This window comes from Sciurus carolinensis, chromosome 18 (genome assembly GCF_902686445.1).
Source record: "Sciurus carolinensis chromosome 18, mSciCar1.2, whole genome shotgun sequence".
In the NCBI taxonomy this organism is placed as follows: Eukaryota; Metazoa; Chordata; class Mammalia; order Rodentia; family Sciuridae; genus Sciurus; species Sciurus carolinensis.
The window spans coordinates 32,272,326-32,297,486 of NC_062230.1; the positions used below are offsets into that span (position 1 = coordinate 32,272,326).

A 25,161-nucleotide genomic window follows, 5' to 3' on the forward strand; every position below is an offset into this window, starting at 1 on the left:
AACCTGGGTGAAAACCCAGGCCACGACCATTCTCCTGCCCTCGGGCCCAGAGCCGCTACATATTAAATGACCATATCTCTTGCACAGCTGTGCAACCTCCACTTCAGAGAAAGAAGCCAAAACAAATTAGCCTCAATCCGCACAAATGAACCCAAATCACAGGCTGTGACCCTGCTGGTGACCAGGCTTGAAGCCTCCCGACACTGTGACCCTGGTAATTACAAAAGGATGCGACTCTCATGCACTATTTGGAGATGCAATCACTGGGCAAGAATTAGCTCATTAGCCGCTGTTCCTGGCCAAAATACCCTGCCTCAGGGTTCAGGTTGTGCAGCTGTGGCGCTGACTCACCCTTCTGAAGGACTGTCACTGAATGGCTCAGGCAGCAAAGCAGGTACAGGCCCAGAAGGGAAGCCAGCATCCTCAGTGAGGCCCTGGAGGGATCTGGGCTTCAACTTCCAGGAGCGATGCAAATAATTCATCTGCATAATGCTACTTGACCCCTTAACCCCAAGGCACAAAGCCCACTGGGAGGACAGACTCTAATCAAAGGCCCAAACAAGAGGTCCACTCATCACTGGGGATTCTACTCTGTCCCTCTGGAATCCCTCACCCTGCTCTAGAGCTGACCAGCCTCCTCCTCTTGCCGAACAGCTCAAGGAACCTCCAGCCCAGACTCACCCCAAGACTGGTCTCTTCCACCCCGTTCTCCATAATGCCCAGGAGGCAGAACAGATGGTATCCGTTTCTCGCCCCCTGAAAGCCTTAGCTAGTGCCCCACTGTCCACTGGAGGAGGCACTGCCTGCTGCCACCACCTGTGGAATCTACCCCAGGACGCCCTCCCTAGTCCTTCCCCAAACACAGCTGGGACCCTAGTTCCAAGCTCGAGCCACAGGGCTACCTGAGGCTTCCACGGGGTACCCTTTCCTATGCCCCACTCCTCTGCTCAAACGGCGCTCTCTGCCTGGGATCCCCTTCCGTGGGCTTCTGGAAGGATGCTGTTGTCAGCCTGGGATTCTGAGTGCCACTCTCGACTGTAGGTGGGTGGGGTTTAACGGCCTCCCTCTGTTCACTACTGTACGGAACTGATTTTAAAAAACTGAGGCTCAGAGATGTAGGAACCGTCCCAAGGTCACAAAGTAAGTGCTGAATGCAGAGATGGGTCAAGATCTCTCTCACTCTAAAGCTCTTTTATTAATCACGTGGAGACAATCTTACATCCTGAGGGCCGCAGAACAGAACTTAAGTTCCCTTCTCACTCTGTGGAACCAAACAAGTGGATTTTTCCAGTAAGGGTTCACCAGATGCGAGGCACTGAGCCCAAATGCTCTTTGCCCATCAAAATACCCTTCCTCCCGTTTCACTGAGGGCGACAATGTGCTCTACCAACACACAAAAATCAAATTTGTCAGCATTACTAGCAGAGTAAGTTCATGTCACTGAGAAGTAAGAGGAACTGTTTTCAGGGACTTTCAGGTAACTTTAAAAATAGTTAACTTTTGAGGGGTGGGCAGAGATGAGATTCAAACCCAGGGCCCCTCACATGCTAAGCACACAGTCTACCACCGAGCTGCATCCGCATCCCTCACACACATTTTTTTCCCTTCCTCTCCTGAATCTTGCCCAGGATGCAGATGTGATTACAGGGAATGCAGCAGCCATCTTACAGCATGAAGTGATCTGAGAAACGCAGGCCAAGGCGGTACAACAACAACACGGGGGTCAATGGCAATATATTCCTTGGCTCATGCATTCACTGAACCCGTTTCTCCTAAGCCCCCTTAGGTGTGAAACACTGTGCAGGCCCCTTGGGATAGAACAGCCAACAAACAGAACCAAGGTCCCAGTCCTGTGAAGCTTCAAGGGGGAAAGGCATTATTAAGTAGTGAATGTAGTGACATTAGGGGATGAGAAATGCCACAGGAAGAAAAGAACGGCACACTAAGAAGTTAGGAGGCGGGAGAGATTGCACTAGGAGATTTGAGGGACGGATGAGTGAACGATGAGCAAAGTAAGGATGCCTGATAAGGTGTGGCCCACCCCACTCCCACACCACCTGAGGAAAGGAAGGAGCCAGCGCAGCTGCAACAACCGCCCGCTCCACGCTACCAACGCCAGACCAGGGCCTCAGAGGCACAGCTACTGCACACGTGTTGTTGGGTGCTTTGGGGTGCTCTGTTTCTTCTCGGGGGTCGGAGGAGGCAGGCATGGTTGCAGTGCTAAAGATGGAGCCCAGGGCCTCCGCACGCTAGGCAGGTGCTCCACCACCCAGCCACACCCCAGCCCCATCTCCATTCTAGAATGGCATAGCTCCCGCGGGGCTTCTGCAGCCCAGAGGGCATCCCAGGACCCTGGGCTCTGCCTCCGCCCTCACCGAGCTTACGCTTGGCGCCTCCAGGTACCAACGCGTCTCAAGGAGGTCTGCTTCATCTAACCACCCGTGGGGGCTGTTTGGGGCAAAAGCCGAGTCTCGAGCGTCCTGGCCCCTTCTGTGCTCAGCACCCGTCCACACTGGGTGAGCTTCTGTTTGCTCAGTCAACAAACACTCTGCAAACCTCCGGTCACTGGACCTGACGTGTCTCTTTAAGCTGCACTGCTACTGCTGCCAAGAGCATCCCTCCCCCAGCTTCCTGTTGCTCCAAGATAACGAGAAGTTGCTTGGCAGTGATGTCACTGCCACTCTCGCCGCCTGCAGGGCATTCACATGCTGGCTCTATTTAAGACCCAGGCTTCATGTGCGGCGACAGGGAAATTGCCACCTTGTGAACCGTGCCGGAAAGGCAAGACTTGAAAAATTATTTCCTGTGAAAAATCAGGTTGCAAATTCTGCCTCTCTGAAGGCAAAGAAAAGCCAGGGGGCTAAACCCCGCCACTGGCTCGGCTCATGGCCGGCTGCTTCCTGTGGAAGTCACCCGCTCCGGCCTTGCCCTGGCAGGAGTCCCCCGCGAGTTGCTCGCTCTTCCTGGGCTCCTTTGTTTCGCTTAATCCTCTGGACTTAGCTGCCTGCTTCTCACTGGGACGTGATCAGGAATGGTGGGCACATTTCCCTCCCCCGCGGATCATTGTCGTAACCTTTCGAAGAGCCTTCCATCCTACCTACTGCTTTCTGTTATTTTTTATCTATCTCCTCCTGCTTCTGTGCTTTGTGGGGAAAGTCATGATTCAGACACTCTCTCCCTTCTCTCTTCTCAACAGCTGCATGTCTTCGGCATTCTGACGAGCCACCCCAACCCGGGTTTGGTGCAGATTTTGTGGGGAACACCTGGCGTCAGATTCTAACGGCCCTGACGCTCAACCATTCCACATGAGCACGTGCTTCAAACGCAGATGCTTGTGCAAATGTACCTTGCTACTTATGCCCTAAAAATTTTAGTTCATCAACAAAACCCGAGTCTTTGATAGGAGTCTAAAAGCATCAAAGAAAACAAACAAGCGCCCGGCTTTCTCCTGGTATGCGATGCTACAGGAGATGCTTGTGACGTTCCCGTTTTCCCACCGTACATCCATCATTTCACACAGAGAAACACCTATCTGGGCTCAGCGCAGCTCAGGGGCAGAGCACTTGCCTAGCACGCACAGAGCCCTGGGCTCATCCCCAGCACAGCCAAGAGAAAGAAAAATACCCCAGAAACTTACACTAGTCCCAAAATAGGAAACAGTTCATGCGACTCCCTGGGACTCAGGGTACCTGAGAAAAAGTCTCCATAACTTCCAGTTTAGACAGCACTGCGTTTGGTATTTACCAAGTCCACATCACTATTCCCAAAGGGAAAGCCAGCCAGGAAATCATTCATGCCAAGGATTCCTTCACCTTCCTCGGCCCCAACAGCAGGAGCCCCGTGGGGATGAGCCAGGATGGAGCCAGCCCGAGCTCTAGTGAATGGCTCACCTGGCCTCAGCCTAGAGCCAAGAGCAACGTGGGACTTGTGCCATGAAAACATTCATCCCCTGTGCCTGGGATCCCACTCCTGGGAACTTACACTGAGGAAGGAAACTGACAGTGGGAAAGGGCGAGAGACGCACAGATACTCAGGGCAGCCTTCACCTGCAGATCCAGAGCGGAAGCAGCCTCAGCACTAACCCAGGTAGAAACTGCCAAATACCTGTGATACACTGAACAGCAATAGAAATGATGATGTGCCAGCCTGCCCACATCCTGCTGTGGAGTAGGAAGGAAGACCTCTTATTGAGAAGGATAATTTGAGTAATATGAACTGCACTCGTCTGTTCTGTATTACTATAACAAAATACCTGAGGTAGGCTAACTTTATAAAGCCAAGAAGTTTATTAAGCTCATTTGGGGAGGTTAAGGGTCCAAGATTAGGCAGCACCACTGACTTGGCCTCTAGTGAGGGCCAAGTGCAGAGGACATCAGGATAGCAGAAGCATGGGCGGGGAAAGATCACGTCTTAAAACGGGAAGCCAGAAAGTGATTGAGAGTTAAGCTCACTCATTAAGTCACCCTCAGGAGTCTCTCAAAAGCTACCTTAACCCCTCCAAAGGCCAACTCTGCTCATGACCTCAAACTTCCCACTAGGTCCCACCTCATGAAGGTTCCACACCGTCTCCCAATACCACCACACTGGGGACGGAAGCTTCCTGCCCCTGAATCCTTGGGGGACAAAGCACATCCAAACCGTAACACCAATCAAGAGGCTTGAGAAACACTCCGACCTTCCAACACAGAATTCCACTCCAGGAACTAGCTGAAGGGAATAACAAAAACTAAAACAGGAGTAGCTTCAAGAAAAAATACGTTTATGGAAATACTACTAAGTGTAGAAGAGAACAATGTGAAAAACAAAGATGTCTCCAAACACACGAACTCCTCCTTGTCCCCAGCGGCCATCACAAGTGCTATCCACACAAGGGAAGGATGCAGAGATGCTTATGAACTGCTCAGTGTACAAAGTTAACTGTTTTGCAAAGCTGACCATCAACTTAGAGATTCAGAGTGATGTGAATTATGTGAAATGAACAGCCACATGAAATAAATGGGAAGCCAATTCCTCATAAATAAAACATTAGCAAATGACTGTGTGCAGGTAGTCTTCTTTAAACTTCTGTTCTTCCTGGACTTAAGGATTCCAAGTTGTACACCACTCCTACATAACTAAAGGGAAGTTCCTACTTAAAACGTAATTTAAAATCTATGTAGAAACAAAAGAAAACATCATGAACAGAATAGAAATTATGTGTACATAGCTAGCGGGGGTGAGACTAGATGTGAAAAAAAAAATGCACTTACCAGCCTGAGAGTGGAGACAGTCACACACTGGGTCATGGAATTTAGGACTCTTTCCCACTGGGAGCTATGATGCTTTTATGATTGAAAGGTAACTTTTTTTTTTTTTAAATGGTACTGGGGATGGAACACAGGGTCTCACATATGCTAGCCTAGTGCCTTACCACTGAGCTATATTTCCAACCATGAAAAAGGTGATTTTTTGAAGTACAGAAACCAGAGCCTTCTAAAGCCATCCCAAGTCACTGCAGGACACTGCAGTGGAGACCTACTTGCCACACCTCAAGTCGAAAGCAGCAGCAACTCAGTGCAGATTGGACAGAAGAAGCTGCAGACAGCAGGCCATGCTGGAAGCCACACATAGACCCCTAAAAGCCCAAAGTGAGCCACATAGAGTCTATAGTTTACTTGAAATAAAATCTTAAGCAAATGTTGTAAATGTCATAGTGCTAATCGTAGTATGATTTGCATTTTTTCAAATAACCCAACACAAAAAAAATTGACTCCCAATTTGGAATTACAATCCCAAGTATCTCCACCCTCCTGTGACTACTATCTGCTAACTTCCCCTTCAGACCACTGAAAGCACTTGGGGCAGATGGTTATGGGGACATAAGAATTCTAAAAGCTTCCTGGTAACTGAAACTCACAGCTAAGTCTAAGCAACATATTCAGTTCTTCAACCCAGAGAATTCTTGGCTAAAAAGTTAGTTACATCTGACCAACAAGAGGCTGGATTAACTACAGGAAATGGCTCTGCAATCTTGAAATGCAAGAATCATTTACTTGCATGAAACCGGCTGGCTTTCCCCAAGGACCTCCACAGGATACTCGCTATGCTTGGCACTTTCATGCATTCTCTCTTAATAACTACAACAGACCGTTTTATCTTGGCTGTCTAGATGGGAAGCTCAGGTGCAAGTGGACCATCTGAGATGGCATATCTAGAAGTGGCCGAAGCCCCTGCCTCACCCTGAGAATAAGCACCCCCTTGAACTGTGTGGCCTGGGTGTCCTATGCACCTCACCTGGGCCTCAGCCCTGAGAAGCAGGCTTCCAGTGAAGGAGTCAGGCCTAACCCGTTCCATTGCATATTTCCTCCTAAGAATGGCCAACTAGCACATGCCTGCAATCCAGCCACACAGGAGGATCACAATCAAGGCCAGCCTGGGCAACGGAGACCCTATCTCAGAATCAAAGTACTCAAGAGGCTCAGGATGCAGCTCAGCAGTAGAACACTTGTCTAGCATGCATGAGGCCCTGAGATCCATCCCCAGCAACACATACACACACACACACACACAATGGCCAACTGGAAGATGTGCAAAATTGACCACCAAAAGGCTAAAATCTGTAAAACCCTCCCCTCGATTTTAGCACCTAGATTAGAATCATTAACTCGTTCGGATCTTAGAAAGCCTAATCAAAAGAGCAGACATTTAAGTAGAGAATCAAGAAATGAGCACGCTTGGGGCTGGGTTGCGGCTCAGGATAGAGCGCTTGCCTGGCATGAGTGAGGCACTGGATTCGATCCTCAGCACCACACGGAAATAAAGACATTGTGTTTGCCTATGACTGAAAAATATAAAAAGAAAAAGAAATGAGCACACTTGACGGTCAGTCCCTCCCTGGATTTCAGTAGCATGCAACAGCAGGTCAGCAGACCCCAGCCCCGTGCCACTCTGTCCCTGCCTCCGCAGCGTGTTCCGCACTCTTCCTTGCTCCCCCAGGCCAGCTCCACCTGTGCGTGCCACTCTCCCTGGCTCTGGGGTGTGAATTATTGAAGATCCGCCAGCTGCTGATGAGCATGTGCTGAAGAGAGGAGCCCGACTCAGGCATAAGGCCCAGCGACCTTGAGGAGAGTGGCAGCAGAGCCCGGGTGGGCGGGACACAGTAGGAAGTCAACAGAGAATCCAGTGTGGTCAGAGACCAGAGGGTTCCTGAACACAAAGTCCTGGTGGTACACTTGTAAATGGTCTGAAGAATGAAGTGTGCGGAAAGGGCTGGTGTTGGCTACCCCGGAAACAGTGCCCCTCTAGAGACGCAGCGCCAACGTGAGGGACACCTGGCCATCAGGACGGCAGGTGCTGACAGCACTAGAGCAGCCTCAACTGGTCCTGAAAGGCCAAGGTGGTCCACACCCCAGATCAGCCTCCTGTGGCCCTTCAGAGGGAAAAGCTTGTTTGCAATCTGAACTTGAAATGTCATTTTGGACACCAAATGTACAGGGTTTCCCTCCAGGGTCCACCCCGACTCCACTTCTTCGTCTTCTGTACTTCTTAAAAAGCATGACTTCTGATCTTCTTATCTACTTTAAGTCCAAACTCATGCATTATAAGCAGGCCAAGCACTTTAACTGTGTTTTCTAGCACAGCTGCACCAGGCCAATGTATATTGAAATCTCCTTGTTATTATAAGGAATTTCCTTTTATTCCTCTTCCACGTTAGAGGCAGGGCATTACACTGACTTTTCAATCACTTTGGTAGGTAGATTATATTTGCTACCAATGTCATTTCAGGATAGTAAAGGAGTGTTACCAAGTATGTTTATAAAAGAGACACCGAGTCTGCTAAGATCAAGGCTAAAGATGTCAAAATAGCTGGGTGACAGATCAGGAGGTCAACTTTTATCAGACATCAACCTCTAACCAAGGAAAAGCACAGAGAGAACGCAGAAGAAACATTCAGATTACAGACAGAGTGCCTGAAGCCAAGATCAAACCTACAGGCACAAGAGTGACAGCACAGTACCTCGCTTTGGGACACCTACAGAATCCACATGTAATGGGGAAACAAGGGGATCTGCCGCCACTGCCTGCCCCCTGCTGGGAGGAACACGCCCACCTTCCTTTTGAGGAAACTCCTGCAGCCCTTCTTGCACTCCTCTCTGGTGCATGTTTATTTTACCAAACAGAGCACAACAGGGCTTCATAGAAGGACGGCAAGCTAGCTCCCTTTTGCAGTGTTAGGACACTGCCATCCCTCCTGAGGACGCTGTCTTGAGCAGCTCTGCGATTCCTCCTGTGGAACACAGGTCAGGCAAGTTCTCAGGCAAGCTTGCCACCATGTCCCCTTTCCGTCCATGGAAGACCTGGCTAATCACTGTCCACACTCATTCCTGCTGACCCCAGTGAGGCCCCAGAATCCTCAGCCAAGTCCCAGACAGCCACCACCAGAGCTGGCAGCAGGATGAAACCTACAGACCCTTCCTGTCTGGGCCCTTGTTCCAGCTGGGAACGGTGACGAGGAAGCCCAGACCGATGGCTCCCAAGGCCCTCTCTAACCCAGGACAGCTTGGGATTGAAGCCCACACCCCCACGCTTGGCCTTCTCCCTCACAATACAACGATCTGCGCCTCAGGAGGGCCACGGGAGCTGCACATGCTCCTTTTCCACAAAGGAGAAAAAGAGTCTGAACCTCCAGGCAGAAACAGATTTGAAGCTTTCATCAAAAGCTAATAAAGGTCTCCCGGGGTGTTGGACAGAGACCGAGCAGGGTCCTGAGGTCCAAGCCCAGGCTTCTCTTACCAGCTGCACAGCACGGTTTTCAGTCCCTGTGCAGATCTCACTGCCCAGGCACCCAACAAAGACAAAATTCTTTCAATTACAATTAGAAAAAAAATTTTAAAAAGGGGGTCAGGGGACACACACTGGACAGGGAGGGCTAGGAAAATAACACCAGGGAAGCTCAAGGTCAAGTGAAGACCAGTGGCCAAAGGCTATCTCAGTCAGTTTTTTCAATGCTGCAAGCAAAAGACCTGAAAAGAACAATTTCAGAGGAGGAAAAATTTATTTGAGGCTCATGGTTTCAGAGGTCTCAGTCCATAGATGGCCAACTCCATTGATGTGGGTCTGAAGTGAGGCAGACATCAAGGTGGAAAGGTATGGTGGAGGAAAAGTCACTCAGGGCATGAAAATCAGGAAGCAGAGAGCTCTGCAGGCCACGGACAAAATATAAACCCCCACAAGCATGCTCCTAGTGACCCACCTCCTCAGTCACCCCCTACCTGCCTACAGTTGCCATCCAGTTAATCTCTATCAGCAAATTAACGAATGAATGAGGTTAAGGCTCCCATAACCCAATCATTTAACCTCTGAACCTTCTTGCATTGTCTCTCATGAGCTCCTGGGGAACACACCCCATCTAAACCATAACAGGTCCCAAATGCTTATGAGGGAGAAGTGCAAGGGGAGGACCCACAAGACCCCGGCCCAGCCTCAGCATCCCTAGCCACGTGCGGCCAGACTCCAGCACTCCAAGCTCCTGGCAGAGGCCTGGAGCCACACTGAGTGCTTTAGGAACATTGGCTCGTGTGTGATTGTCCCTAGATCTAAGAGTAAGTGAGACACACACACACACACACACACACACACACACACACACACACTTCTGTCCACCTGCTGCCTCAGGGACCTGGTGAGGCCCTCAGGCACAGCCTTCTGCTCCCCGTCAAGCACAACATACCCAGCTAAGAGGCTTTCCTACGTGTTGTATGTGGACACAGAGGAACCCCAGATTCCTTCTGGATCCTGCTCTGAATGCTATTTTCACTGTGTGCAGAGAGCCCACTGAAGACTGACGCCAGCACAGAGGACACAGAGCCAAGGGAGGGGAGAAACCACAATGCCCCCAGAGCCAAGGCCACCTGAAGACAGGAACCAGTGCTTGGATCCCAGCCACAGCCACCAAAAACTCCCAAGCTAATTTGTCTGGGTCTATGCCACCCAAACTAGGACCAAACCGACACACTGCTCCCGGTGCTGCCACTCAGCAACCTCGTCACTGCGCCGTGTGCTTCTCAGTAAGAGTGGGACGTGGCCTCCCAGTCAGCAGGCCGTCCTGCAGGGTGCGTCTGCCTCCAGCAGGCTCCTGCTCGTGCCGCCCCTCCCCTCCTAGGGCTTAAGGAGATGAAGATCCAAAGGCGGGGGGGGGGGGGGGCGCTGGGGGAGAGGCGACACCACAATGGCACGTTCCGGTAGTGCCAGCTGCCCAGCTGCCAGGAAGAGCTGAGGACAGGACCATGGCAAAGCTCGTCCCACAGGAGAGACGGGGGAGCAGCTGGGGCAGGCTTCTGAAACAACCCAGTGGGTTTCTCAGCACACCGTCTCCACCCCTTCATGAACCTTGACAAATGCGAAGTCCCTGTGGATCTGGCAGGCTCACAGTTGTGGGGGTGAATCTACCTAGGCCCAGAGAACACTGAACCTGCTCTATGCTGACACCCAAACCAGAAACCCCTTAGTCAGGACTCAACATTATAATCGAGTCAGCTTGTGATTGGTTTTCTCTCAAAGATCAAAAGCAACACACTTAAAAATGCCAGATGGAAAGACACCTTCAGGAAAGACTGGATCCAGCAGTTCAAATGACAGTATCAGGAACTATTGATTTCCATTCCTCCCATTTCGCCACTGTGTTGTTGCCACTTGGGGTAACGATCCACCCACAAGGCATAAAAGTAGCCAAAAACTTGGGGATTTCACTGTGCCCTCTCAAAAATGCAGCAACTGGATCAAGGACTTGGGAATTAGACCAGAGATCCTGCAACAAATAGAAGACAAAGTAGGCCTGAATCTTCATCATGTTGGCTTAGAATCAGACTTCCTTAACAAGACTCCCAAAGCATAAGAAATCAAAGCAAGAATCAATAAATGGGATGGACTCCAACTAAAAAGCTTTTTCTCAGCAAAGGATACAATCAATGTGAAGAGAGACCCTACAGAGTAGGAGAAAATCTTTTCCATGCGCACTTCAGACAGAGGACTTATCTCCAAAAATTATAAAGAACTTACAAAACTTTACATCAAAAATACAAAGAACCCAATCAATAAATGGGTCAAGGAACTGGACAGACACTTTCCAGAAGAAGACATACAGATGATTAATAAATATATGAAAAAGTGTTCAACATCTCTAGTAATTAGAGAAATGCAAATAAAAACTCTAAGATTTCATCTTACTCCAATTAGAATGACTATTATCAAGAACACAAACAATAATAGATGTTGGCATGGATGTGGGGAAAAAGGCACACTTGTACATTGCTGGTGGAGTTGCAAATTGGTGCAGCCACTCTGGAAAGCAGTGTGGAGAATGCTCAGAAAACTTGGAATGGACCCACCATTTGACCCAGTTATCCCACTCCTTGGTTTATACCCAAAGGACTTAAAATCAGCATACTCCAGTAACACAGCCACATCAGTGTTTACAGCAGCTCACTTCATAATCTCTAGATTGTGGAACCAACCTAGATGACCTTCAACAGATGAATGGATAAAGAAACTGTGGTATATCTATACAATGGAATATTATTCAGCCATAAATAATAATAATATTATGGCATCTGCAGATAAATGGATGGAATTGGAGAATATCACACTAAGCAAAATAAGCCAATCCCAAAACACCAAAGGCCAAATGTTTTCCCTGATAAGTGAATGTTGGGGGTTGGGGAGTGAGAAGAATGGAGGAACTTTAGATTATGTAGAGGGAAATGAGAGGGAGATGGGGTATGAAAGATATGGTGGAATGAGACAGACATCATTACCCTATGTACACGTATGATTACACAAATGGTATGAATCTACATGGTGCACAACCACAGAAACAAGATGATGCACCCCATTTGTGTACAATGAATCAAAATGCAGTCTGTAAAAAATAAAAAAATAATTAAAAAATTTTTTTAATTGCAACAATGTCTCTTATCAGCTGGGCCACACAATCTTCTTGGATCCAATCATGGGGGCCAAAGGATAGTCACTGACTGTCCAGGCCTGGATTAGCCAACCTCCTCCAGAACATGGGGGTAGAGGGAAGGACAGGGTCAACCCCATTAAATCGGGTAGACAGACGGGAAGGAGTAGTTCACCAAGGAAATTCAGGGCAGAATGAGGGTTAATTTTATATGTTAATTTGAAGGGATCACAGGATGCCCAGGAATCTGAGCAAACATCATTTCTGTGTGTGAGGGCGTTCCCAGAAGAGACTCGCATTTGAATGTGGACTGAGCAGAACAGAGGCCCTCACCCGTGCGCCTGTGCATCATGAAATCCACCGAGGACCTGAAGAGAACAAAACACCTGGAAGGCGAATTCCCTCGAGCTGCAGCACTGTCCTCCTCTGCCAGCCCTCAGGCCTTTCCACCTTCAACCACATCTGGAACAGCTGCCTCTGGACCTCAGCCCTGTAACTGTACCACTGGCTTCCCGGAGCTCCGGCTCACAGGCCACAGACCGTGGGTATTACACTCACATTAGCCAATACTTACAATCAGCCTCTTTCTAGAGATGCAAACCATTGGTTCTTTCTCTGGAGCACTGGTAGCCCCAGGAGGTAGCTTCAGTCTGATGGGCCTGGTCAGACTTCAAGATGGCCCCTGCCGTGTGCTACTCCCCTCCCACATTACATCCGAGCTGATCTGTGTACTCCAGAATACAGCTTGGTTGTGAGCTCCAAGATCAGGTTATAAAAACATGGTGGCTTACATCTTGTGTGAGCTCTTGCTCTTGAGCTATGCAGTATGGGAATCAGCTACTATTGTCCACAATCCTACAAAGAGGTCCACAGGGCGAGGAACCGAAGCCACCTGCTGACAGTCACATGAGGGAGCATGAGAAGGGCCCCTCCAGTCCTGGCCAAGTGTTCAGAGGGCAGCAATTTGGGACAGCAGCTTGATTATCACCTCCTGAGAGACACTGGCCCCCCAGCCAAGTCATTCCCAAACTCCTCACAGAAAGTGAGGATTATAAATATTTGTTGTTCTAAACAAGTTTGGAGATGATTTGTTACACAGCAAGGGTTAACTAATACAATAGGCACTATCAGAACATGTCCCGACAATAATCCAACATGTATTTGCTTGCTACTACGGTTATGTGTGTCCCTCCAAGTTCAGGTGCTAGAAACTTAACCCCCAGTGCAGCCATGTTGGGAGGTGGGCGATGTCACAAGGTGCTTAGGTCATGAAGGCTTTTGTCCTCTCTAGTAGATCAATGGCATCACTACAAGAGTGGGGTTGTTTAAAAGAAGTGAGCGCCGCTCTCTCTCCCTCTCGCACAACCTCCTCTGTGATGCTTCTGCCATGTTATGACACAGCAAAAGGCCTGGCCTAACGCAGCACCTCCATCCTGGACCTCCAGCTTCAGAACCGTGAGCCCAGTTCATTTCTGTCTACCAGATCACCCAGTCTGTGGCGGTCCGTCACCGCACAACAGTCTGCCACTTCCTTCACAGGAACTGCTCCTGTAAACTGTCTCCTTTCTTTTAACATCTGTCTCACAGTTGAGTTTTCTTAATTCAGCAGGAAGCAAGGCAGTCAGTTCTTCAGAGGAACGTGACTGCGCGTCCCTAACTGCTTCTGATTACGATGTCTCCGCACGGGGCCTAGCAGGTGCTTGGGGCCACAAAGGCACTGAGCTAGTACATGAACTCGTTCTTGGCTGAACTGTGACAGATGAAAGGAAAGCCATCAACTCTGAGCAAAAGGAGTCTCATCAAATGCGGAGTTTGCTCAGTGACGTTTCAGGCTCACAACATGCACTCAAAGCCAGCAACACACGAATGCACTCTTGGTATTAGAATGTTTACACAAAACAAACTCCACGTTTCCAAACCTGAAGTCGCCTGCACCATGCTTTCTGCACCATTTGCTGTTAAAATATACCTTTTGATTAGGCGAGGTTTCTTAGTAACGTAATTTTTACATTAACGAAAAACGATGATCGTTAACATTTACTGAGCTTGCATGAAGCGCATTTATTGAGCTGACAAATGGTCTCTCATTTTATTCATGCAATAACTCAATGAGGCAGAGAATTTTCTTATCCTATTTTATAACTAAGAGAACCAAAAGGAGAGATTAAGCAACTTCCCAAGGTCACACCACTACTAAGGAACACAGCCACGATCTGACCCCCAAAGTCCACCTGCTTTGTCGCCCCCACCACTGGAGCACACGTGGGCCTGAGAGCAGGGTGGGGCCAGCACACACTCCCCACCACCTACACTCACTGCCCCCCGGTACAGCCCTCCCAGCCAGCACCCACCACCTGAGCAGGTCCCCGTCTGCCAGCAGACAGCTGTTCCTTCTGCAGCCAGAGCAGAAGAAAGCTCTGACAGCTGGCAGAGGTCAACTCTGTCAGCAGTTGACCTTCTGCAAACCCACATATCCCACTGACCACTCGGCTTTCTTCCATTTCTCCTCTTGTAATATTCATCTGTTGAAGCTGGGTATGGTGGTGGTGCACACCTGCAATCCCAGAGGTCCGGGAGACTGAGGCCAGAGAACCTCAAGTTCAAAGCCAGCCTCAGTGATTCGGCAAGGTCCTAAGCAACTCAGCAAGACCCTGCATCTAAATAAAATTTAACAAGAGGGCTGGGATGTGGCTCAGAGGTTAAGTGCCCCTGGGTCCTCTGTTTAATCCCCAGTACCAAATATATATATTCATCTGTGAACAGATGACCTTCTACCTACAAAAAGCAAACTTTCAGGTTGTTTGAATTCATTGTTCCAATAAGGAGACTTCATATTATACAACTGCCTAGTCAAGAAATTGTTTTTCTCTACCCTATCTGTGGGATAAAGTTTTTCCCAGAACTATAGTAGTCTAAAACACACTGGGACAATACTCCCAGTAGCTTGCACGTGCCCGGCGCCTTACACGCCCTGACACACTTCCCTCCCCACGCAGTCCACCCAGACGGGCAGGCTGCCCTCTCCGTCTCGTGGATGGGGAAACATGGCTTGCACAAGTTGAGCAATTCACCCAGAGACACAATTTGCAAGTAATGGAGCGGGGACTCGAGTACAACTCAATTCTTGACAGAAGTCGGTATATGACAGGGAATCTAATCCTTTCTGTCACTTACGATTCAAACCCGGTATCTCTAAAGACTTCAGCCCTTGCTGCAGACATCGAAGGCAAGCATGCCACAGAGTCTTAGCAGGACCATGTGAAACGGAGGGCCAGCTGAGACACCACCCAGTCAGGCACCTGCCACCGTTTATGGTCATCGTTTAACCAGATCTGAAGCTCTCGAGACGTCATTTTAGGATGTGAACAAAGGGGAGAAGCTGGAGGATCAGAGCTTGGTAAGAGGTCAAAGTGACAGACACAAATGCTGCTGACATCACCACACAACACCAAGACGGAAGATGCCATTGCTGCAAATCTGCCTAACGCTGGGCAGCCTGACGCAGCTGCAAAATGTACTTCTCTCCTGGTCTTATTTAAAAGCAATTTTTAAGAACCACCACCAAACTGCTTATCGCACCTAAAATGGGGGAAAATACTGCAAACAACCCAAATGTTAAATTGGCCATATTAAATTGACCAATTTAATATGGTCAATTTACTATGGTGCATTAACTCCATGAAATACAACATCCAGCTATATAAAAAAGGTTAACGGAATAACTGCTTCTGCAGTAGGAAGCAGAGCAAGGAGGCAGGCTAGAGAACGGGCTGGAGATTGTGAGTGCAGCTTCGAAAACACGTTCCCGTGTGAAAATTTAGTACAAAATGATGTTTTATGGGGATTGGGGATTTGGGGATGTTTAATCCACCACAGTTTTAATAAGATAAACATCACAGAAAACATGGCTCTTCAGTAAAAATAGGCTCAATCATACCCATAGCTAGAGAATCAGAAATGAAAACTATTCTGCCACCTCATCTTTCTCCTGTGATTTTATGAGACCCAAAACCTAGATCCCACCATGGTGTGCACAGCTGGGCAGCAGCGCCACCTTTCGGGCAGCTGTGGAGGAAGCGGGGCTCAGCACCTGCAGAGGGCAGGTGGAGGCCACTATCCAGCCTACAAATGCACCTGGCCCCAGCAGCTCTACTTCTGGGAATGCTTCCAAGAAACGCACTCACGCAGCGACACCATGACAGACACGGGGTATTGGCTGTGGCACTATTAGTAGTCACAACACTGGAAAATACCCAATACCCAGCTATTGGCAGACTGGTTAGACAAATTCTGGTGCCATCAGACAATGACACACCAACAGGACAAAGATGGCGGCCCCTTGCACAACAACAGAACCCTCCCCAGAGGTGACGTGAGTGGTGAGTGGGAACGGGAAAGGCACTGCCAGCCACGTGTGCACACGCTCTGCGTGTGGAGACACAACCTCCCCGCGGCTGCAACGGCAATGGCCTCAGGGAGCACCAGGTGGCCAGGACCAGAGGGCAGGGGCTCAGTTTAACATCTGGTATTCCACATCACGGGCATCGCTTCATTTATTCAGTGAGCACAGGTAAACTGTTTCCTCTGGTTGAAACGCGTGTGGAAGGTGTGGGCCTCCACGTGCTCGCCCGCCACACCCTCCCCTACCTCGCCAAGGCCTGGACCTTCACGGTGTGCCGCTCCTCCTGCTCAGCCAGCTTCCTCTTCAAGGAGTCCACCTCCTGCCGCAGCGCAGCCGAGTGCTCCATCTCGCCGTCGAGCAGGTTCCGCAGGGATCTGGGAAGAGGGGCCCGACTGTTGAGATGCCATCAACCAGGTCCATCGAATCAGAAAACTGCCCTTGACCTACGTCAGGTCCACACTCATCCACTGTCCTTAGGCTCTGCACAAACCCCAGTTCAAGTCGCTCTCATAGAAACCTGCTTTAGGAGACGGCAAACACTGGCCCATGACCCAAGAGCAAGACTCTCAGGAGCCCAGGCTCATCTGTGCTCAGGCTCCGAGGCCCTGCTCGCCCAGGAGCCGGCTGGCCATCTGACAGTGTGGATCAAGAAAGCAAGGATTTGGCAAGTCCAGGGGAGTCCTTTTAAAGGCACACCCCCAAAAGGTGTAGGACATTAAACTGACTCATTTTGTCACAGATGCACTGAATAAGAGATGTAGCCAAGGAAAGAATGTCACAAGAGGCCAACAGAATAAAATGTAGCCTAAAAACAGAACATACACTGGGATTATGCAACCGTTGTCCAGGCCCTTCCTCACCCCAGGAAACGCAGGGGAGCCTGATCCTCCTCCGCCCAGGCCCTTCCTCACCCCCAGGAAACGCAGGGGAGCCTGATCCTCCTCCGCCCAGGCCCTTCCTCACCCCCAGGAAACGCAGGGGAGCCTGATCCTCCTCCGCCCAGGCCCTTCCTCACCCCCAGGAAACGCAGGGGAGCCTGATCCTCCTCCGCCCAGGCCCTTCCTCACCCCCAGGAAACGCAGGGGAGCCTGATCCTCCTCCGCCCAGGCCCTTCCTCACCCCCAGGAAACGCAGGGGAGCCTGATCCTCCTCCGCCCAGGCCCTTCCTCACCCCCAGGAAACGCAGGGGAGCCTGATCCTCCTCCGCCCAGGCCCTTCCTCACCCCCAGGAAACGCAGGGGAGCCTGATCCTCCTCCGCCCAGGCCCTTCCTCACCCCCAGGAAACGCAGGGGAGCCTGACCCTCCTCCGCCCAGGCCCTTCCTCACCCCAGGAAACGCAGGGGAGCCTGACCCTCCTCCGCCCAGGCCCTTCCTCACCCTCCTCCGCCCTGCTGACTGAGCACACAGGTGCAGGGCCATGGCGGGGCTAGTGCCTTACATTCCCAAGCTTTATAACCCTCCAAAACATGTTCTCTGGGGTGTCTGTCACTCCTGGGCTCATAAAAAGGGAAGAGACTCGTAGCTTGCCCCAAGTTTCCACCCAGAAACGAGCCACACGTGGTTCCGCAGGCCATTTCCTTTGCTTGCCTAAGTGACTAGTTCCAGCCAACAGTGACTGACTGTGGTGCACCTGCGCCATCCAGAGGACACTGCCACGCGACATCAGGATGCAGACAGAAGCGCCTGCCCCAGAGCCCAGCCCATGGTGACTGAGCCCTCCGGGAGCTGAGCAGACTCCCTCTCGGGCCCAGACGCCCAGCACAAACATGCTAGTACTTTTTTTCCTTCTCTAGGAAGAAGACATTAACAGGCAGCGAGCACTGTTCTTCAAGGGAAGACGAATCCTGTGCTCTTTCGAAGCAAACAGTTCCCCCGAGCAAGGAGAGATGCCCACGAGGGCTTCGGGCCCTTTGAGGGAAGGGGATTTTAGTTGGAAAATTGTGCCGTCTCTAAAGACTCCTTTTAAAACCTCTCCTTCTGCTTTAGAGATCACACTCATTTGCTCTTACGTTCCACAAAGGATGAGGAAGAAGCTCGTGAAGGAGAGCACAGAATCAGATCTAAAAGACACTGACTGCATGTCACCGTGGACCCGATTCCCACTGAGGGCGAGGAGAGCACAGCCTCACGTGCTCCCAGAGCGTGGGCCTGCCGCCTCCCCAGAGGGGAGCACTTCCTGGATAATGGCAGGCGGGCCCCTAGCGACCACACCAGCGCCAAGGCAGCTTCTGGCAGAGAAGGCCGAGTGCAGACAGTCAGGCGGGAGCAGTGAGCCAACAGCAGGCGCTGTCTGACACTGGTTTCCACTGGGAAGGAAAGAATAAACCCTTTGCCTCTCGGTGTCTTCCAGGGGCTTTTGGGAAACTCCACAGAATCCAAATGTCACCCTGCTGGGTAGCCCCGATTTAGACAAGCCCTCAGACAGGGTTAAAGCACCTGGACCAGAACACAGGCCCTCCATCCAAGGCCACTCCCAAGGGCCTTGGGATAGGAGTGGCCCAGGGGGCTTATTTCTGAAGTGACAACAATGTTCTAAAACTGACTGTGGTGACGATCACACGCATCTGTGAGTACACTGAAAACTGCTGGCCTGCACATCTCAATAAAGGCTACTCTCTAAAGCAAATCAAAGGCTGCTCTTCCAAATTCTTGTTCTAAGGCAATGCCCTTTTTCTCAGGTTCTCATTCCTCACTTGCACGTGAGCCACACAAGACACCCAGGTGGCACAACCAGACAGAAACTCAGACATTGCTGTTGCACTTGCCACTGAAGCAAAACTGCCTTCACCCGTTACTCTCTATGCCTGAGGAACGATGTCAAAAGAGACGGAAGAGCATGATACCTGTTCTCTTCCTCCAGCTCGTCCTTCCTATTCATCATGGCCACGATGGCTTGTCGTAGTTCACCTACGGAGAGAAAACAAAGCCAAAGTCAGGCAGATCTTACCTGGAAGACCGTCGACTCACCGCTCTGGATCAGCTGCCATTAGGACGACTCGTCTGGGAAGTTCCCTGTTCCTTTCAAAAATCATTCCGGATAGACTAGGAGCTCCAGCAGGCTCAGCTGTGTACTTCCACCAGAGGCACAAAACCCAAGGGCCAGGCAGGACGAGAACAAGTGGGGAGCCATTCCCTTGACAAACACACTTAGCTTGCAATTCCTAAGTGTTCTGCAAAGTCCCCGATCCTGGACGACACCTATTTTGAATAATGATTTATTCCTGTTACAGCTGTTTATCAATCTAGTGATGCTGGCTCCACACTGGCACAGAAGTAGTCATTCAGGTTTTATAAAGGACCTGGCTTCCCTTCACTCCCCTTTACAGTCTTCGAAACCCAGCCATGAGCACTCTCAGAAGCTCCTCTCCCAACATCCTCCACAGGAAAGCCTGGGTGGGCAGAAACCACACCATCCCGTCACCTCCAACCTAAGTGCTGCCACTGTGCATACACTGGTCCCTGCCAGATCACTCAGTCAGAACTGAAGAAAGGGAATCGGAGTTTTTCCCGGAGAGCCAAGGTTGTTGGGTCTATTTCCTTTAATGGACCCGGCGAACTGTAATACCCTCTGCAGACTGGCTACTAGAAGCTCAGAGCAAAACTTGTCTACCTAGCAGGAGTATGTGTACTTTGCAGCCCACTGAACCACACAGGCCCAGGTAACAAGACCACAACAGGGACACTGAGGGGCTTAGTTCCCAGCACCATGCTACAAGACCACAGCCGTGTAGGATCCTTGCAGAATTTCTCAATCTTGAAATATTTCTTAACGACAAAAAAGCAAAAAAACACACTTCCAGAAAACAATAAAGATTAGAAAGAGGAGGGCCGGGAGGGAAAGTAGGGTCAGTAAGTCCACAGTGGAGTTGAACAGTCTTGAGAAACAGAAGGGCACGGGATAGGAAAGGGTGAGGCCAGAACACAGTGAGCTGCCCGCCTGGGCCACACTCTGCAGGACTGGAGGCGGCCCAGAGCAAACACGTTCATTCACTCATACTGAGCACCACTGGGCTCAAGCACCTTCCCAAGTAAGGTACTCAGGGCCCCAAGTCACCTAAGGAAGGACCTCTAAAGGGGCGCTCCTAACCAACAAGAAAGCACGTTCACATTTGCCTGTGACAAGAGTCTGGAAGAATTTCCATTCTGAACTCAACCAGTAACTAGGGTCCTTGGACCAGCAGCTCAGTTGTCAAAGCCCTTCTCTGGGGGATGGGGGAACAGTCCTTCCCTCTTCCCTCCCTGGGGGGCTCCAAGGATCAGAGGAGAGATTAGGCAGGACAGTGCTGTCAGGGCAGTGCCTCTCAGTCTACGGCTGGAAGCATTAACAACTTAGAGCTCATCACTGATAAATCTGCAGGGAAAAAAGTCATTTATTCTCATGCTACCATGGCGGGGGACAGAAGGACCCTAGATGCAATATATTATGGAAGACAAGCAGGATAAAACCTCTGGTTCTTATTTCCAGCAAGCCCAGAACAAGCAGCAGCTACATGCTAGGGCCCACGCTTAGGGAGTTGCTCCCTGCTCCAAGGTCTGTTTGAATCTGAGTATCTTAAGGGCTCTTTCCCCTTATAGCTCTTGGCTGGCCCGAGTCTCATAAAAGCAAAAGGACAAGATGCTCATAATGTCATTTTGAGACTGGAACAGGTGGAATTTCCTTGTAATCAAAGAAACCCCTCTATTTGCTGGGCATCCCAGTCAGTCATCTCTCTGCTCTGCAGCGGAATGTGACATGCAGGACACCGATGAACCGCTTGTACTGAGTCTAGGCTGGGGCGACGGCCCAACAGATGACACATGGTAGCACAGGCTTCTCTGCAGCCAGAGCTCGGAGAAGGGGTGCGAGGCACTGCATCAGCCTTCAGGCCCCGAGGGAGCAGCTCACCACCACCACGGTCACGTGCTGCCATCTGTCACTCCATGCACCCCTCAATGCCGCCCAACCTCTTCCCTAGCCTCAAATGCAGACTCAGCAACCCGTATGGTCTCGTGACCTCCTGAGGACCCTCCAGAGCAACCATCTTGGCCTCAACCACCAACAGAGCTTCTCCCCTAAGATAATAATTCAAGGGACGTTATTTCATGCATTTCCTGGCCAGAACCCAGCTTTCCTCATGTTCTTTCCTCACTTCCACTCTCAACAAAAACCAACCAACCTATCCAGGCTCAGATGAAAAGCAACCTCTTCTGTGAGGGCCTCCCTGACCCTGCGGCCCTGCAGCACATTAAAAGCTGTACACTAATTAGTCACCTGTCTGTTCCCAGGTGCGCACAACTTCAAAGCACACAGCACATCAACACCTTGACGTCCATAGTCCTTCACATTGATGGCTTAGTTGAGGTGCTTGGAACTGAGCCCTGTGAATGAGTGTCCTGAGAGGCCGTTCCTCCCTAACCCCTATACTCCTAAAGCTGGTCCCGAAACAACAGCTGTCACAGAGCGAGCACCTTCTATGTGCCTAGCAGGGCACAGACCCAGCAAGCCTGTTTCCACTCTCCAGCCACCTCGTGCCGGTTCCCTGTAGGACTCCCAGAGGCTTTCTAAAGGCCTAAGGTTGACAACTTGTCCTGGGCAGGTTGAAGAGCTAGAGAAGAGCAACAGTGGGAGGATACGGGGCAAGAAGAGGATCACGAGTTCTAGCAGCTTCCAGTCCAATGACAGGAGCAGTATCATGGGAAGCTGCCATCAACGACTGAGTTCAAACCGCAGCTCAGCCCCTCCCCTCAGGTAACCATGCGCAGGTACCTGCCTCGCAAGCTGCAAGGCAGGGCAACGTGGCGCTCCCGTGGGATGGCTGAAGCTCCTGGCTGCTTGCAGAGCGGCACGTGCAGGACGGCGGCTGGGTGCTGGGTTTCCAGAGCGCACGCTCTGCGGTCAGGCTCACATCCCAGCTCCAAACCCGAGTAGCCTGGAGCCGAGTAGACTGGCCCTCTTGAGCATCTTTCTGTAAGATGCTACCTTAACAGTCCGTCTCAGACGGTGCCGTAAGGAGTCAATAAAGTCACATGCAACTGAGGCGCTTGGAACAGTGCCCAGCACAGAGCATCTTAAGAGATATTAAGATCACTGTGACAAGTGTCTTTCCCTCTAAACACAGGGGACAGAGGTGGGAACAAAGCAGCAGTGTGTGTTCACAAGGACAGGTCTTTTGAACTGGGTACTTCTCGGGAGTTGTGGGATTTACTGAGTGAGTTCCTGAGTACCTTGACTTTGGGAAACAGAGGCATTTTTAAAGTGCTCTCTGTCCTACAGCAACAGACTGGATCGCCATGGGCAATGCAGAAACCCAGCCCCGGCCAGGGATGTGTCACTGGAAGGAGACCGAGCAAGCATCTGGGTTCTGGCTCCTTAGGTCCAGGTGACAGAGTCCTGAACACTGCCACTCAGGCTTGGTCGCTGAAACTGTTACTCTCCATGGACAAAGTCTGGGAGAGGAACTGTTCCCAGGATGACCCAGAAACCACAAATGATCATCTGTCAAGAACAGCCTCAAGTGGCCCCAGGAGGTCTCAGCCAGCAGCTAACCTTGCAGGGCCCAATGCCAGCTCAGAGAGGCCACCCATGAGGAACAACTGGACAACCAACGCTGACCCCATCCACTCCATCACTCTCCTGTGACACCCCCTGTCCAGACAATGGGATTCCAGCTTCTTGGAGGGGGCCCTCTATTCCCATCAACATAAAAATGACAGGTAACACACACACCCAAGTGATACTTTAATGGTGGAACCTTTTAAAAAAGCTGCCAGAGAGAGAAGCGCTGTCCAAGTGCCCCTCCTGGCTGCCCCACGCTGCCACAGCAGAACATCAAGCCAAGGGTGGAAAGGAATGTGGCCTGGAACAGGCACCGCCCCCACGCACGCTGTCCACAGGCTTTAACTTAAACACGAAATCATTTTTGCAGCCACCCTGAGGGTTCTGTGCCTTTCCTCAGGCAGCAGAGCCAGTAGGTAGAGTTGAGATGGTTTCTGAGCATCACATAAATGCTATACTCCTCGTAGCTCAAGTGACACCCAGGAAGAGAGGTGCTCCCCAAGATGTCATTCTCTCTCCTCCCAGCACTGTGCTGCCCCTTCTTCATTCCTGTGATTTCCTTCCTCTTTCCCCCTTTTTATCACCCGCTACAGCACCAATTTCCAGCAAAAACAGAGCAGCTTCCCTGTACGTGGCCTCTGCAGAACGTGGCCAAGTGAGGCTCTCCTCACCCGAGGCTGGACAGCAGATGGCCACCACTTCAAATCCAGCTCCTCACCTGGCTGCAACAGACTGAGCTGCTCACTACATGGAAAGTGATCTGGCAAAAAAGGCAGCATCTCAAATCACTCTGGAAAGGCAGGACTTGTCCACAACTGCTGCCAGGGCCAGGGACCATTTTGGAAGCAAAAACAAGACTGGGTTCTTTACTTCCGCTAGGTACTGAAATAAACTTCACGCAGAGAAATGATATTTAAACATGTGAAATGAAGCAATCTAAACCCTATAAATATGTGAACAAATATTCAGTCACTCTTAACAGGAAACCCAAGAACAAGCTCACTGAGGCGATGGCAGTTTTGCTACAGGTTGGCTTTAATGTCTGTACATCAAGGTCCAGTCTAACAAAAACTAATTGGCCCAGGGCTTGTGGAGACGGCACAAGCTCCTGGGGCAGCAAACTAGAACACAGAAAAAATGCAGGTTTGAGTCAGATCCACGTCCAAACCCCAGGTCCCCAGGTCTCCATTCTGGGTCCTAGCAAAGGAAAACTGCTTTGTGTCTCAGCCCCCTCAGGGAAAAACGTCCCTACACTGTGGGCCTCGTAGGGCAGCAGGAATCGAGCCGGAACACAGCCAGGACCATGCACCTTCCTGCTGCCCATGTCGCTTTCACACTATAGTAGCAGATCAAGTTGCCACCAGAGACCGCGGGACCACACAGACCAAAATGTTTACCTTCTGACCCCTTCCAGAAAGCATTTGCCCACCTGTCTCAGGACACCCACACACTCTTCCCTCCACCTCACGCCCCTCCTCCTCCAAAATTCAGGGCTGGAGGTATGTGGCCATCATTACGGGCCACTGGCTGTACCTCAACAAGGAACTGCAGATGGAACTTTGATACCAGCAGGTGAAAAGCTACTGCCTGGACACCCTGGATCTTCCCTCCCTCCTCACGCGCCTCCTGGGGCTCCCCCGTCCCTCCTCCACTCCTCCCCTGGATCTTCCTTCTTCACCTTTCTAGACACCAGAAAACCTGGATCCATGCCCAGGGCTCAGGCATCACCCCACCCTGAGGACACCTCAGGCTCCAGGCCCCGCTGCTCAGGCCTGGGCCAGTCTCCTCTGTCCTCCTCTGGTGCTCCTTCTCGGCCTGTGTCTTTCCCAGCTTCAAGCCACCCCCCAGGCTCCCCTGGGCACGCTTTGCTTGCAGGCCTTGGTTCCCAGCTGTGACATCACGACATCCTCATGGCATTGCAGGCCTGCCATGTTCTTGCCCCAGCCCAGACTCTGCTCCACAGGCCTTCCGTCCCCACCCAAGCCGGGAAGACGAACCAAACACACAGTCCCCGAGTTTTGGCTAGGTCACTGTCTGACTACAGAGGTGAGGGAAAGTGGAGCAAAAGCTTCTAGCCAAAGGGCACATGGCTCCATTCACTCCCTCAAGCACATCTGCTAAAAGAACTTGTCAAAAGATCGATGTAATGAACATCCTCAAAGGAGACTGGAGCTGGACCAATCACAGTTTGTTGTGGTTCTTTTGTCACCAGGTGCAAAAGCCTAGGAGTGAACAAATGCAAATGCAGGCACAGGGCAAAAGCCCACAGAGGTGCCAGAGAA

The 25,161-nt window shown here is 50.8% G+C and overlaps 1 protein-coding gene across 3 annotated transcripts in view; it reads right to left on the reverse strand.

Moving 5' to 3' along the window:
* The window catches only part of Snx29 (sorting nexin 29), a 394,118-nt gene that overhangs the window by 263,838 nt on the left and 105,119 nt on the right, over positions 1–25,161 (reverse strand). For all 3 annotated transcript variants that reach the window (XM_047532903.1, XM_047532904.1, XM_047532905.1), the window contains 2 exons: positions 19,188–19,251; positions 16,589–16,717 (listed from right to left, as the gene is read on the reverse strand). In XM_047532903.1, the coding sequence (XP_047388859.1) occupies positions 16,589–16,717; positions 19,188–19,251 (193 nt within the window). The remainder of the gene's footprint in view (positions 1–16,588; positions 16,718–19,187; positions 19,252–25,161) is intronic.